The sequence below is a fragment of the Camelus bactrianus genome, chromosome 12 (assembly GCF_048773025.1).
Source record: "Camelus bactrianus isolate YW-2024 breed Bactrian camel chromosome 12, ASM4877302v1, whole genome shotgun sequence".
Classification (NCBI taxonomy): Eukaryota; Metazoa; Chordata; class Mammalia; order Artiodactyla; family Camelidae; genus Camelus; species Camelus bactrianus.
Window position 1 is genome coordinate 64275783 of NC_133550.1, and position 11260 is coordinate 64287042.

The 11260-nt window shown below is 58.2% G+C and overlaps 1 protein-coding gene across 3 annotated transcripts; it reads right to left on the reverse strand.

Moving 5' to 3' along the window:
- Positions 1-1035: 1035 nt before the first annotated feature.
- On the reverse strand, positions 1036-4814 carry TNFRSF13C (TNF receptor superfamily member 13C). Of its 3 annotated transcripts, none has more exons than XM_074375619.1 (3): positions 2872-4814; positions 2264-2587; positions 1036-1689 (listed from the first exon to the last, which is right to left on the reverse strand). In XM_074375619.1, exons 1-3 carry the CDS (start codon positions 3020-3022, stop codon positions 1508-1510), a joined length of 657 nt encoding a protein of 218 aa, XP_074231720.1. In that variant the 5' UTR covers positions 3023-4814; the 3' UTR covers positions 1036-1507. The 3 variants fall into 3 exon arrangements, with proteins under 3 accessions (XP_074231720.1, XP_074231722.1, XP_074231721.1); XM_074375621.1 differs by having other exon boundaries at positions 2264-2506; positions 2872-4813; XM_074375620.1 differs by having other exon boundaries at positions 2264-2509; positions 2872-4812.
- Positions 4815-11260: the final 6446 nt, after the last annotated feature.

Below are 11260 nucleotides of genomic sequence, written 5' to 3' on the forward strand. Positions count from 1 at the left end.
CCCTCCACCCTGAGATGGAAGGAAGTGGAGAGCTGGGTCCATTCTGGGTCTGCCTCCCATCTTCCTGCCTACTGGCCGCCCCCTGACCTCACCCCAGCCACCTGGCAGCCTGGGCAGGGGTATCTGAGATGGGTTCAGGAGGGAGAGGAAGAGACGTAGATGTGGGTGTCCAGGTCCTGGGGGCTCCAAATGCTGCTCACCACTGACTGTCTTTGAGCTGGGAAAGGGGTGGGCAGGAAGGGTGGTGTCTGCTGGGCAGCTCTGATGAGTAGGTCAAGGAGAGGTGGGCAGAAAGCATCTGATGCATGGAACAGAACATGGTCAAGGACTTATAAGTAGGACAAATGGTACCAGAACTCCATCTTCTGACTCCCAATCCAGTGCCCCTTCCAAAGGTGCTAAGCTGTGACAAGTTCCAAGGACACTGACCAGGGTGGAGTCCAGGTCGGGAGGTTCTAACCCTGAGTAGGAGGGTTGGCAGGAGAGTCGGTGGGTGACTGAGTGCACAGTGTGGTCCAGGAGTGGAAGAGATGGTCTCAGCTCCAGGCCCCAGAGCAAAGGGAACCACCGTCAGAGGAACAGTTCTACTGAGATGATAGGTGACTGCAGGGGCCAGCACAGAATGGCCAAGTGATCCAAGCACTTGAAGATGACAGGCCCCAGAGAGAAGGGGGCTGAAGAGACATCAGGTCCAGCTGGTTCAAGGCCGCAGGCCTGCCCTGGCCTCTGAACAAAGGAGCCTCCTGGAGATCCTGGGCCCTACCCTTGTATAGTGTGCCCTGGAGACAGCTGGGACTCCACGTGGCCTCCAACAGAGATGCCTGCCACTGTGCCTTCAGTGTGAATTTGCAGTCCAGCCCCAGAGGCTGTAGACTTCCTCCCAAGTGTGACACTGGAGCTCTGAAAGCTGCCACCAGGCTGAAAATGGCATCACAGGTCCTAGCAGATTGGGCCAAGCTCAGGGTTGACCTTAGGGTACAGATATCTGAGAATCAGCATAATCCAGGCTATTTCTTAAAATCATCTTGTAATAAGTCCCAAAGCAAACCAGTCAGTTGTTTACTCATTGCTGCAATTTACATCAGTTTCAAAGCGGGATGGCTCTGAGAGCAAATATTAAAGAAAGGCAACACCCAGTTACAAATTAAGCATCCTCCCACTTGATCCTTCTCCTAGATTCATTCTGACTTATGGTGGCTTCCCCATGCTTAAAGAAAAACTCCTACTCAGTGTCCCAGCCACTCAAAAGCACAGAGCTCAGCCACAACCTTTGAGGGCTGCCAAAGATGGCATGATTTGAAGCCAAATGGTAACATTCCACACGATGCCAGGAAGGCTGAACTCGGTGGTCTGTGGTGCCTGTGGTTCTGTAGGGTTAGCCCGGGAGCAGCCTGGCTCCCAGAAAAGGGGCAGGTGAGTGCTGGGGTGAAGAACCGAATCCAACCTCCAAGCTCCTGGCTGACGGCCCACAGGGAAGGCAGGGGCCATGTTCTTCCCACCTCCGCTGCTACTGTTGCTCAGGGCCGGCCGTCTTGGTGGTCACCAGCTCAGTGGAACCCAGCTCTGTGGCTGGCACAGGGATGCTGTGGGCAGGTGGGGTAGTGGCTGGGTCTTCACTGGGTGGAAGCCAGATAGGAGCTGTGACATCCAGGGTTCCAGGGGAGAGGATGGTGACATTGTCCAGGGGCTCTGGTTAGGGGGAATGCAGGGTCAGGACTGGGTCACAGACTTCCCGCATCTCGGTTCTGGAAGCCCCCCTGGAGGGACAGCCTTCTGACTTATGAGAGAGAAGTCAGTTGAAGCCCCACTGCAAGGATGGGGGGTTGGGAGGCACGTGATGGGCCCTCAGAACAGGAAGCTCTGAGAGGTCCGGTAAAATGGCAGTGCAGACAGAAGGGAGAGGAGCTGTGGGAGCCAGTCTGGCCGTCCCAGAGAGAGGGTAGGACAGACCCCCTCCCTCCACCAGGCTCCCCAGCCTCCGATCTCTTCCTCACACGGGTCTGGGAGGCCAGAGCTGTGTCCCTCACCTGGACGGGTGTCTCGGGCGGGACGACCTCCCGGCTCAGCCTCAGCGCCTAGGAGCGCGCTCTTTGCCCCCTCTGCCTGCGTCACTCACCGAGCCCTGCCTCCCCTTCAGAGGTCCCCACGCCCCTAAGGGCAGTGTGCCTCAAGGGCCACGTCTCCCCTCCGACGGCTCCCAGCCTCACACGCCCTGACCCCCTCCGTTGCAGTGCCTCTCGGTCCCCCTAGACGCCGAACTTACCGTCGCTGCCCGGGGCTTCTGGGGTCTCCGGAGCAGCCGCGGCGCGGAGCCGCCGCCTTCGGTGCCTCCAGCTCACCAGGCCCACCAGGACCAGGGCCAGCGCCAGGCCCAGCAGCGCGGGGGCGCCGAAGAGCAGCGCGGGAAGCGGCAGCGCGGCCTCCGCCTCGACCTCGGTCGCCGCCCCGGGGCCCACCGACTCCTGCGGCTGCAGCGCCGTCCCGGGCGCCAGGCTGCTCAGGCCGGCTGCTGGAGGCGACGGGCAGGGAGGGCAGGGGGCAGAAGAGAGGGACGAACGGGGAGGGGAAGGGTCGGAGGGAGGCGAGGCTGGGCCGGGGAGGGGAGGGACAGCCCGACGGTGGCGGGGGGGGGGGGGGGGGGGACAGGGGAGGGAGGGGAGTGAAGAGAAGGGACGGTGAGGGCCACGCAGCGTTGGCTGGTCCCCATCCAATCCCCAGGCCACACACTCCCGTTAATCAGGTGACCTCCCAGGTCCTGGGGCAGGTGGAGGCCATGCCTGAGACTCTGGCAGGGTGGAGGCCTCTGTGACAGGACCCTCTTCCCTCTCCAGGGCCGCCCTGTGCTCAGTCGTCCCAGCGGTCGACTCTTACCCGGTCTAGGCTCCGGCGTCCGGAGGAGACTGCAGGCCACGCAGTTGCGGACCAGCACGTCGAAGCACTGAGTCTGCAGGCACTGCGTGGGTGCCGGCCCATCCCTGCCCCTCAGACCCCTCGCCCCTCGCCTCATGCTGCCGAAGCCCATGCTCCCACTGCACACCCGGCTGAGACTGAGTCTGACCTCTGCTGTCCCACCAGGAGGAAACAGGGAGGGGCCACCACCCACTCCATGGCCCCGCCCTCCTGACTATTGGGGTGTGACCGGGTGGGACCACTCTTAGCCAGGGCCTCAGCCCCCCAGACCTTCTATCTGTGGTTCCTCCATTCAACCGGTCAACCATCACCCCCAGACAACCACTGGGCGGGCCGTCTGCTGGGCACAGGGACAAGGCTGAAGCTCAGACCAGGGCCTGCTCCAGGCAGCAAAGGACGGGCCTCTTAATCAGGACACAGACCTCTGGGTGGCCTCCTCTGTCCTGCTCCCAAAGGCCAGCCCATTGTCCCAGGTGATCCCCACCCGCCATCTCCCCCCACCTGCCTCTTCTGGGGAGCCCTCCTGCCCTTCTCAGGCAGAGCTGGTCAGTTCATCAAACACAGTCCTGAGGTGCCGATATTGTACCAGGCCCCAGGGGACTCCCATACAGCAGCAGTATCAGACCAGGCCATCACCATGGAGGGGACAGGAAGGCTTCCTGGAGGAGATGGTGATCAGGTGTTTACTAGATGGAGAGAGGGCCAAAGGAGTGCCCAGTGTGACCAAAGGCCTTGAGGCCAAATACGAAGGCCAGAGAGTGCTGGGACCAGAGGGCTGGGCTGGGGCCTTGAGTGAGAGAACCCCAGACACTGGCCGGAAGGGCACTGGGGAGCCATGCAGGGCTTTAAACTGGGAGTGTCAAAGTCAGATCTGCCTGTTAGCGAGGAACCACTGGCTGGAGTGGAGGGCACAGGTGGGGTAGGGCTGGGGATGGGGTGGTCTCCAGAGGGTAAGCAGGAGGGAGACTCAGATCAGCAGACGAAGAGACAGACTGACAGACAGACCAAGGCCCAACAGGTAGTAGGAAGCCCACCCACCCCAATTCCTTTTTCCAAAGGCTGTGTGTGTCCTGGCCTGCTCCGCTCTGTGTCTCACTGAGGCACTGTCCCTACTCCTCAATGTTTGGGGAAGCCCCACCTGTTTCTCACCCAGGTCTCTCAGACAGACACACAAGCCCCCTCAATCTTCCTTGGCATCTGCTGTCCCCTCCCTGCGGGCGGGAGCTGGCAGAGAGCTTCAGCATGGAGCTCAGGCTTAGTGCCTCAGGGTGGGCAATGCCAGACCCATAAGCACTCAGGGTTGGGGGTGCACAGAGGAAGGACAGAGAGGGGCTTAGGGGCAGGAGTAGATCTTTAGCAGCTTAAGGGGGATGGAAAACTTCCAGGCAGAGTGACAGGACAGGCAAGGGCAAATGCATGGAGAGGGGAAAGGGGAAGCTTGCTCTGGGGACAGACATGGCCACTGCTTCAGGGGATGCTGCAGAGGGAGGGAGACTGAGGCTGCAGATGGGCCGGGTCAGGCCTCAACCACAGGCCTGGGGCAAGGAGGGTTCTGAGTGGGGGAGACATTCTCTGAGCTGTGCTTTAGAAGGGACCCTCTCCCCGGCTGCTGTGGGGTTGGAGACTGGACAGGGCCACCAGAGCAGCAAGGAGGCTGGCGCCATGGTCCAGGGTGAGGGAACAAGCTAGTAGGTGTTTAGGTGGAGAGGGTGATGCTATGGAGTAAGGGGAGCAAGACTGGCCCCCAGGTTTCTGGTTCCAGGGACCCGAGAACTCACACAGAACCCTGAGTCGGCTGGTCTTGAGGAGCCGTGGCCCACTGCCTCTCTGTCCCCCTGCTCACGGGCCAGCAACTCTGTGGCAGGAAGGTGTAGGCGGTGGGGCATCTGCAAAGGAGAAGTGGGTCTGGGGTGGTGGGTGTGGGTGTAGGTGTGGGTGTATGGTGAGGGGGTGGGGGAGCCAGGAGCCTGGAGAGGAGCCGGGGCAGGGAAAGCCCTCCTATGGGGCAGAGGGGTGGGGGCAAGGCCAGAAGACTGGGCCGCAGTCTTCAGCCCATCACCAGCGGTGCTGTGACCTGTAACCTCAGCCCTGCAGTACCCTTAGTACGGACCAGGCATCTCTTAACCTGTGTGCCAGACATTCAGGCCATGCTGGCTGGGTTTTGGGAGACTGCAGGGGGAACCTCTCCCTGGGAGAGGGTGGGGCCAGGTCTGGGCTCATTTACACGAGCCACCTCTGCACGGGCTGCCCCGGGCCTGTCTCCTGGTGGCCGCTCTGACTCTGGTGGAGAGCAGAGGAGGTGGCCCTCAAGGCCTCCAGCCAGCTGGAGAGAGCCAGTCATGTACCTTGGCCACCTCGAAGGAGAAGCGGAGCTACTCACTTGACACATTGACTGGGTGCCTCCGACGTGCCTGCACCAGGCAGGTCCTGAGGACTCAGCAGGCACCTTGGACGACATGTGCAGGTGCTTGACTCCAGACAAACCTTCCCACTTGTGCCTCCTGAACAGAGAAGGAGTAGGCCTCGAATCTCTGCTTGGACTTAGCTGTTAAGAAGCGAAATTTCACCATCAGACCAGTGTGGTAAATGTTAGGTTATTCCTCAATGTAGTCTTCCTTTCTTTTTTTTTCATTCAAACATAGCTCTTAAGTCAAGTTTATTAATTTATTTTTTAATTTATTTTTTTTAGTGGAGGTGCTGGGGATTAAACCCAGGACGTTGTGCATGATAAGTATGTGCTCTACCACTGAGCTATACCCACCCCCAAGTTTATTGATTTTTTAAATTCAAGTCTTCTACATCACCTTAACTGAGATATGACCGAGAGAGGAGTTTAAGTTTCTAAAATCATTATGGTTCTTGACAATTGTCCTTGTTCTTTCAATAGTTTTTACTTTAAATAATTTGCTATCATCGCCTCAATGTATTTTCAAGCAGAAAATAAGGGACTTTGTGCTGAAAAACCCTTCCAACTGAATCTCTCTCTCAGTGTTCTCAAGTTTTTATTCATTGATGAGTTTTTTTAGAAAGGTGATTAATTTGAGTCTGTCAGGGAAAGGGAGCCTTCCTTGATCTTTGTCCCCAAAATACCCCTTAAAACACCCTCCCAATGACTCTGACACAGGTGCTGTAATGATGTCACTTTTTCAGATGGGAAGAAGGGGCTCGGAGGGGCAAAGGGATGACCCAGCACGTACGAGGGGGCCTGGACGGGGCCTGTGTCCAGCCAGCTATGAAGTGTGGCCTGTGCCCTTCATGCCTCAGGGACAAGGTTGGGGAAGTGAGGAAACCCTGTTGGACAAGCTTGATGTCAAATGGAGGGCTGAGGCGGGGGGTTAGTCCCTGGGGCATAGACACCCAGCCCCCCAGATCTGGATGTGAAAGTGCTCTGAGACCCGGGATGCATGCGTTCTGTACTTAGAAATTTGTTTTATTTGTAATTTTGTGAGTAATACCTGAACATAGTCTTGTGAAAAAACCCTCCAACAATACAGAAATCTGTGAGTAAGCAGTGGCCTTTCCCTCTCATCCCCAGAGGGAGTCTCTTTTTGCTTCAGTCTTTCATCCCAGTCTTATTATTTCGCTTTTACATTCTCGTGTACGTGCATACAGAAAGGCAGGGTTTGCGTTTAGTAGAGGGGGCCCCATGGTGTGAATTGTCCTGGTGGCCTGTCCCTAACCCCCCAACCCCGGCCTGTCCTGAGTGCTTCTGTTGCCTCTCTCACTTCATCTTGTTTTGTCATAGCAGCCTGGAGCCCCCAAAGTAATGATTCCCTTTGCCTTTCTTGTGTATTTAGCTCTGACATACAGGACACTGCCAAAAGTCCCCCTCACCGGGGAGAGTGGGAAGGATTTGATGTTGGGCCTCGGGACACTGGGACGGGGTGGGAGAGGCAGGAAGATCAGCACAAAATCCTGGTCAGGCCAGAGAGCCCAGTGGCCCCTCTCCCTCTGAACCCACGCTATACAAGGGCAGGTCATGCCCTTCCATGAAGCAGTTATAAAATCCTTGCCCAGGCTTACCCAAGCCCCATTTGCCTCTCCTCTGGTCCCCATTCTCCCTACACACACACACACACTCACAGTCCAGCACTCCGAGAGGATGCTGGCCAGAGCAGCCCCAGCAGTTCTCTTGGCCTGACCCTCGGCTAGGGGATGTGCGCCCTCTCTGCGAGGTCAGAAAGGAGACCCAGCTCCTTAGCCCCACAGCCAGAGGGAATGGAGTCCCCACTTCCTTGGGGGCCAGGTCTGCTGGTGTGCAAGGTGGATGGAGGCTATAAGGCCAGGGTGGGGAGGAGGGGGAGGAGCAGGGAACCTCCCCAGGGCCACCCCTACCTCAGGCATCATTCAGGGCACCACACAGGAGGGACAAGGCTGCCGCTGGCTCTGGGCTCCTGCAGGCTTTGGGCCCTGTGTGAGTGCACAGGCTGACTCCATGTGCAGACACCTCCATTCATTCTCCAGACACTGAGACCTGCCATGCATCAGGCACTGTTCTAGGATCTGGGGAGACAGCAGGGAACCACAGAGAAAAAACCCAAAGAGTAAAACCATATAGTAGGTGAGGAGGTGAGACGTGCTGGGGAAAAAATTCAGGAGGGAAGGGTGGCAGGGAGGGCCATGGACTTGGGAAAGGCCCGGTGAGGTCTTGGAACCGAGGGACAGAGGTGCAAGTGATCCCTGAAGATGTCTGGGGAGGAGCAGGCAAGGCCCAGGGACCAGTGCAGCAACTGGGAAGATGGCAGAAGATGCTCAGCGCCTGCCTGGCCCTGGGCCCTGCCTGTCACCCGCATCCCTTGCCTCAACCCTGTGGGGGAGGTGGCATCGTGATTCTTACCTTACAAAGAACAAAGCAAGGTCAGAAGGAAAAGGGACAAGCCAGGCAGCCCCTCGGCCCCTGAGCGCTCCTATTCCTACAATACAACATCTGTGGGCTGATGACACTGGAGGAGGGGTGGGTGTCAGATCCAGCAAGAAGAGGACCAAGTGCTGGGGCCCCCGCTCTGAGCCCGGCCTTACAGGGCTGTGACTCACTCAGACCAGGCATCCATCGAATGCTAGCTCCCAGGGCTCCCTAGATGTAACGGAGGGCCCCAAAGAAGGCTATCTTCTGTCCAGGTCAGGGGCACTGGGGACTGCCCACCCACTCTCCCTCCCAGAGCTGGTCCTCATTCCATAGGGTCACATTCAGGCAGGACTCACAGATTTGGGGTGAGAGGGCTGAGCAGCCCACCACACTGTCTCCCTCAGCCTCTTCCAGTGTCTGTGAGAGGTTCTTTCACAGTGATTCTCTGCCTGTGCCCTTGTGGCTCCAGGGGAGACTGAGGGGAGAGGGGCTAAGGCAGCAGGTTTCTTCTGGAAAGGGTCCCTTGGTGCTGGAGTCCTGCCAGGTAGGCCAGACCCAGCAGGGGGGAGGGGCAGCTGTGGCAGGGCTTTATCTCAAGACCATCCCGCGCTCCCCTCGCCCACCACACCCCTGGGCACAGCCAGCTCACCCTAGGGGCCACCGTCTGTGGAGGGCCTACATGGGACAGGTGCGGTGGCGGGCACTTTGGTTTTTCTGAGCCCCACAAGAATCTCAAGAGGAGCAGGCTGTGGGGCTCAGGGACGGGAAGTGAGCCGCCCCAGGTCACACTGCATGTTGGCCGCAGACTCCAAGTCAGTGGGACTCAAAGGCCGGGTCCTTTCCCACTGCATCACTTCCCCTCTGTGGCCAGGCTGCCCTGCCTTAGCCACGGCCCCAGGCTGCCCCTGCTTCTGCTCGCTGAGGGGTGGAGACACAGGTGCCATGCTGCCGAGCCCTCTCCTCGCAGGGAGGCCCTGCCTCCTGGGCAGGGTTGGGACACGTTGAACTGGGGCCAGGACGCTTGTGTCTGAATGTGAGATGTGAGTTCCTTGGGCCTGGGCTCAGTGGCTGCCCACAACCAGGTGGCCTGAGGGCACAAAAGAACCTGTAACTTTGAACTAGCCCTGCCCCTCTGAAAGCCTCGATGTCTTATCCACGCGGTGGGGGCCCAAATATCCCACTCTTCTCTGTGCTCTTGGAGAGCATGGATGCGGCAGCTCCCAGGCCCAGCTGAAGGGCACCTCCCCCAGGAGCCTCAGGCTGCCCATCCACTCGGATCTGCAGCCTAGGGGATGGTGCCTACCCTCAGTAATTGCCTTCAAAGTGCCCACCCTGTAACCATTGCCAGCCTAAGAAGTCTTACATTTGCTTTAAGTTTAAAATAACAGCTTCTCATTCTCAGTCCTCACAACCAGCTGGGAAAAAGGGTATCAGTTAGCCTGATCCCATTCTACAGACAAGGAAACTGAGGAACATCAAGGATAAGTGACCCGCCTGAGGTCGTGGGATCAGTAAGCAGCCCACCACAGCCTCTCCCGTCTCCCTCCACCCACCACAGCACCCAGCACCAATTCTGAGCTCCACGGGGCATAAAGATTGGTCTTCCATTACTCCCCTCAGTCAAACTGTCTCCTAGATGGTGTCACTGGCCTCCACTCCCGGGCTGGGGCAGCAGGCCTGAGGATGGCCGGAAGCCCTTCAGGGGCTGCTCAGCTCTGCTGTGAGGCAGAGGCGGCCTCTCAGTTGCCGGGCCCCTGCCAAGCTCGCTGGAGCTGGCAGCAGTGACAGCATCGTGCTCCCCCAGCTCTTGGAAGGCTCCCAGGTCCTTGGCTGGAGAATGTGATGCCATTTCTCTTGTTAAATGGCACCAGGTGGTGAAGAAAACATGGCACAAGGACCGGAGAGAGAGAGTGCCCCATGCTGGCTGGCAGAGAGAGGAGGGGTATGGGAAGGACCCCCCCCTTGTCTCCAGCCAAAAGTAACAAGCCCAGAACAGGCAGGCAGGCTGTGCCCACACGACTCTTGGACACCAGGCTCCAAAGACCTACCCTACCCTCCACTTGCCCTCCACATGGCCCTGCAAAGCCCCACCTTTTATGGCCCAGGCTCCTGAAGGGCTGAAAACAATGCTGGTTTCTAGGAGCCGCAGGTCCTTGGAGAAGGCGGGCCTTCTGGACCTCTGCCGATCCTGCCCATCCCCTGAGACCAGTGCACACCTTGATGCTCACCACCAGCCTCTTCCTTTAACCCGGACCCACCCCCAACCTCAGCATAGAAGCTGGCCTCTCTTCCCAAATACCAAGGGAGTTCTTGGGCAGCCCCTGTGCTGGCCCCAGGCCTGCTCCAGCCCCAGGCCCACACCATCCTCCTCCCAGTGCTCTCACCCTGCTCACCGCCCTCCCCTCCATGAAGTCTCCTGTGCTAAGGGGACCCCAACTGGTGGGAATGGCACTTTAAGGGACTGCCCTTCCAAATGGCTGCTTTCTCTGGCACGTGTCCACCATTTCTGTGTTCCCAGCTCAGGGTCTGCCCAGTAGAGATGCCCAAACCTTGGTTCAACGATCAGACGCATGAAAAGACCAGAGAGATAAAGAAGAGAACTGGGGCCAGAGGTTGGCTCTGCCTCCGATTAGCTACGTGAGTGTGGGCACACCTCTGATGCCAACTGAAATGAGGAAACACTGTCAACCTCACAGGTCTGCCGGGAGGGCGGCAGGAGTGAGGCATGAAGCTCTGAGAACATCAGGTGATGCCCGGACTGAACTGGAATCCCCAAAGCTGAGGTTCTCGGCAGGGCCTGGGGATTGCCTGGAAGCCAGCCAGGCATCTGCAACCCTTATTGAGCGCTGGTAGCGGGGCGCTGGGCCAGGACTGGAAGGACCCCAAGGAGAGAAAGGCAGGCCCTACCCTCATGACACCTGCACCGAGTTTCCAGGTTGGCCCATCCTCAGTGAAGGCCGTGAGCTGCGGTTGCCATGATGACGTCAAAGCAGGGGCCCTGCGGTGCTGCCACTGTCCAGGGCATCAAGCAGGGATGGCCCTGAGGCCTGAGGATGGAGGCCAGGGCACAAGCAGGGTGGGGTGGAAGGAGCCAGGCCCTGGCTCTCTAAGATCCTGAGGCCTCTCCCACCAGGCCTCCGCTCCCCCCAGCTCTCGTGTGACTGCCCAGCTACAGGGGAGCAGCCTGAGCCCAGACCTGGCCGATGGGATTTCTGGATGCTAACCCCGGCACTTCCATAAATTCTAATTAGACCCAAAAGAGAAGGAAAGCAAAAGTCATTGCACAATCTCCAGCTGCCAACCCAGAAACCAGGCCTCCAGCCAGATTCTCTCGATTCTCACAAATTTGAGGATTCACAGTGTAATTCCTGGATTTACACCAGCTTTTGAACTTAGTTCTGTGTGATTTCAAATAGTTCTTATCACTGCTTATTGAGTAGCAACCTGGCACTGTCCAAGCATTAACACACTTATTATGAAATACACTCAAGCACACAACGAGCA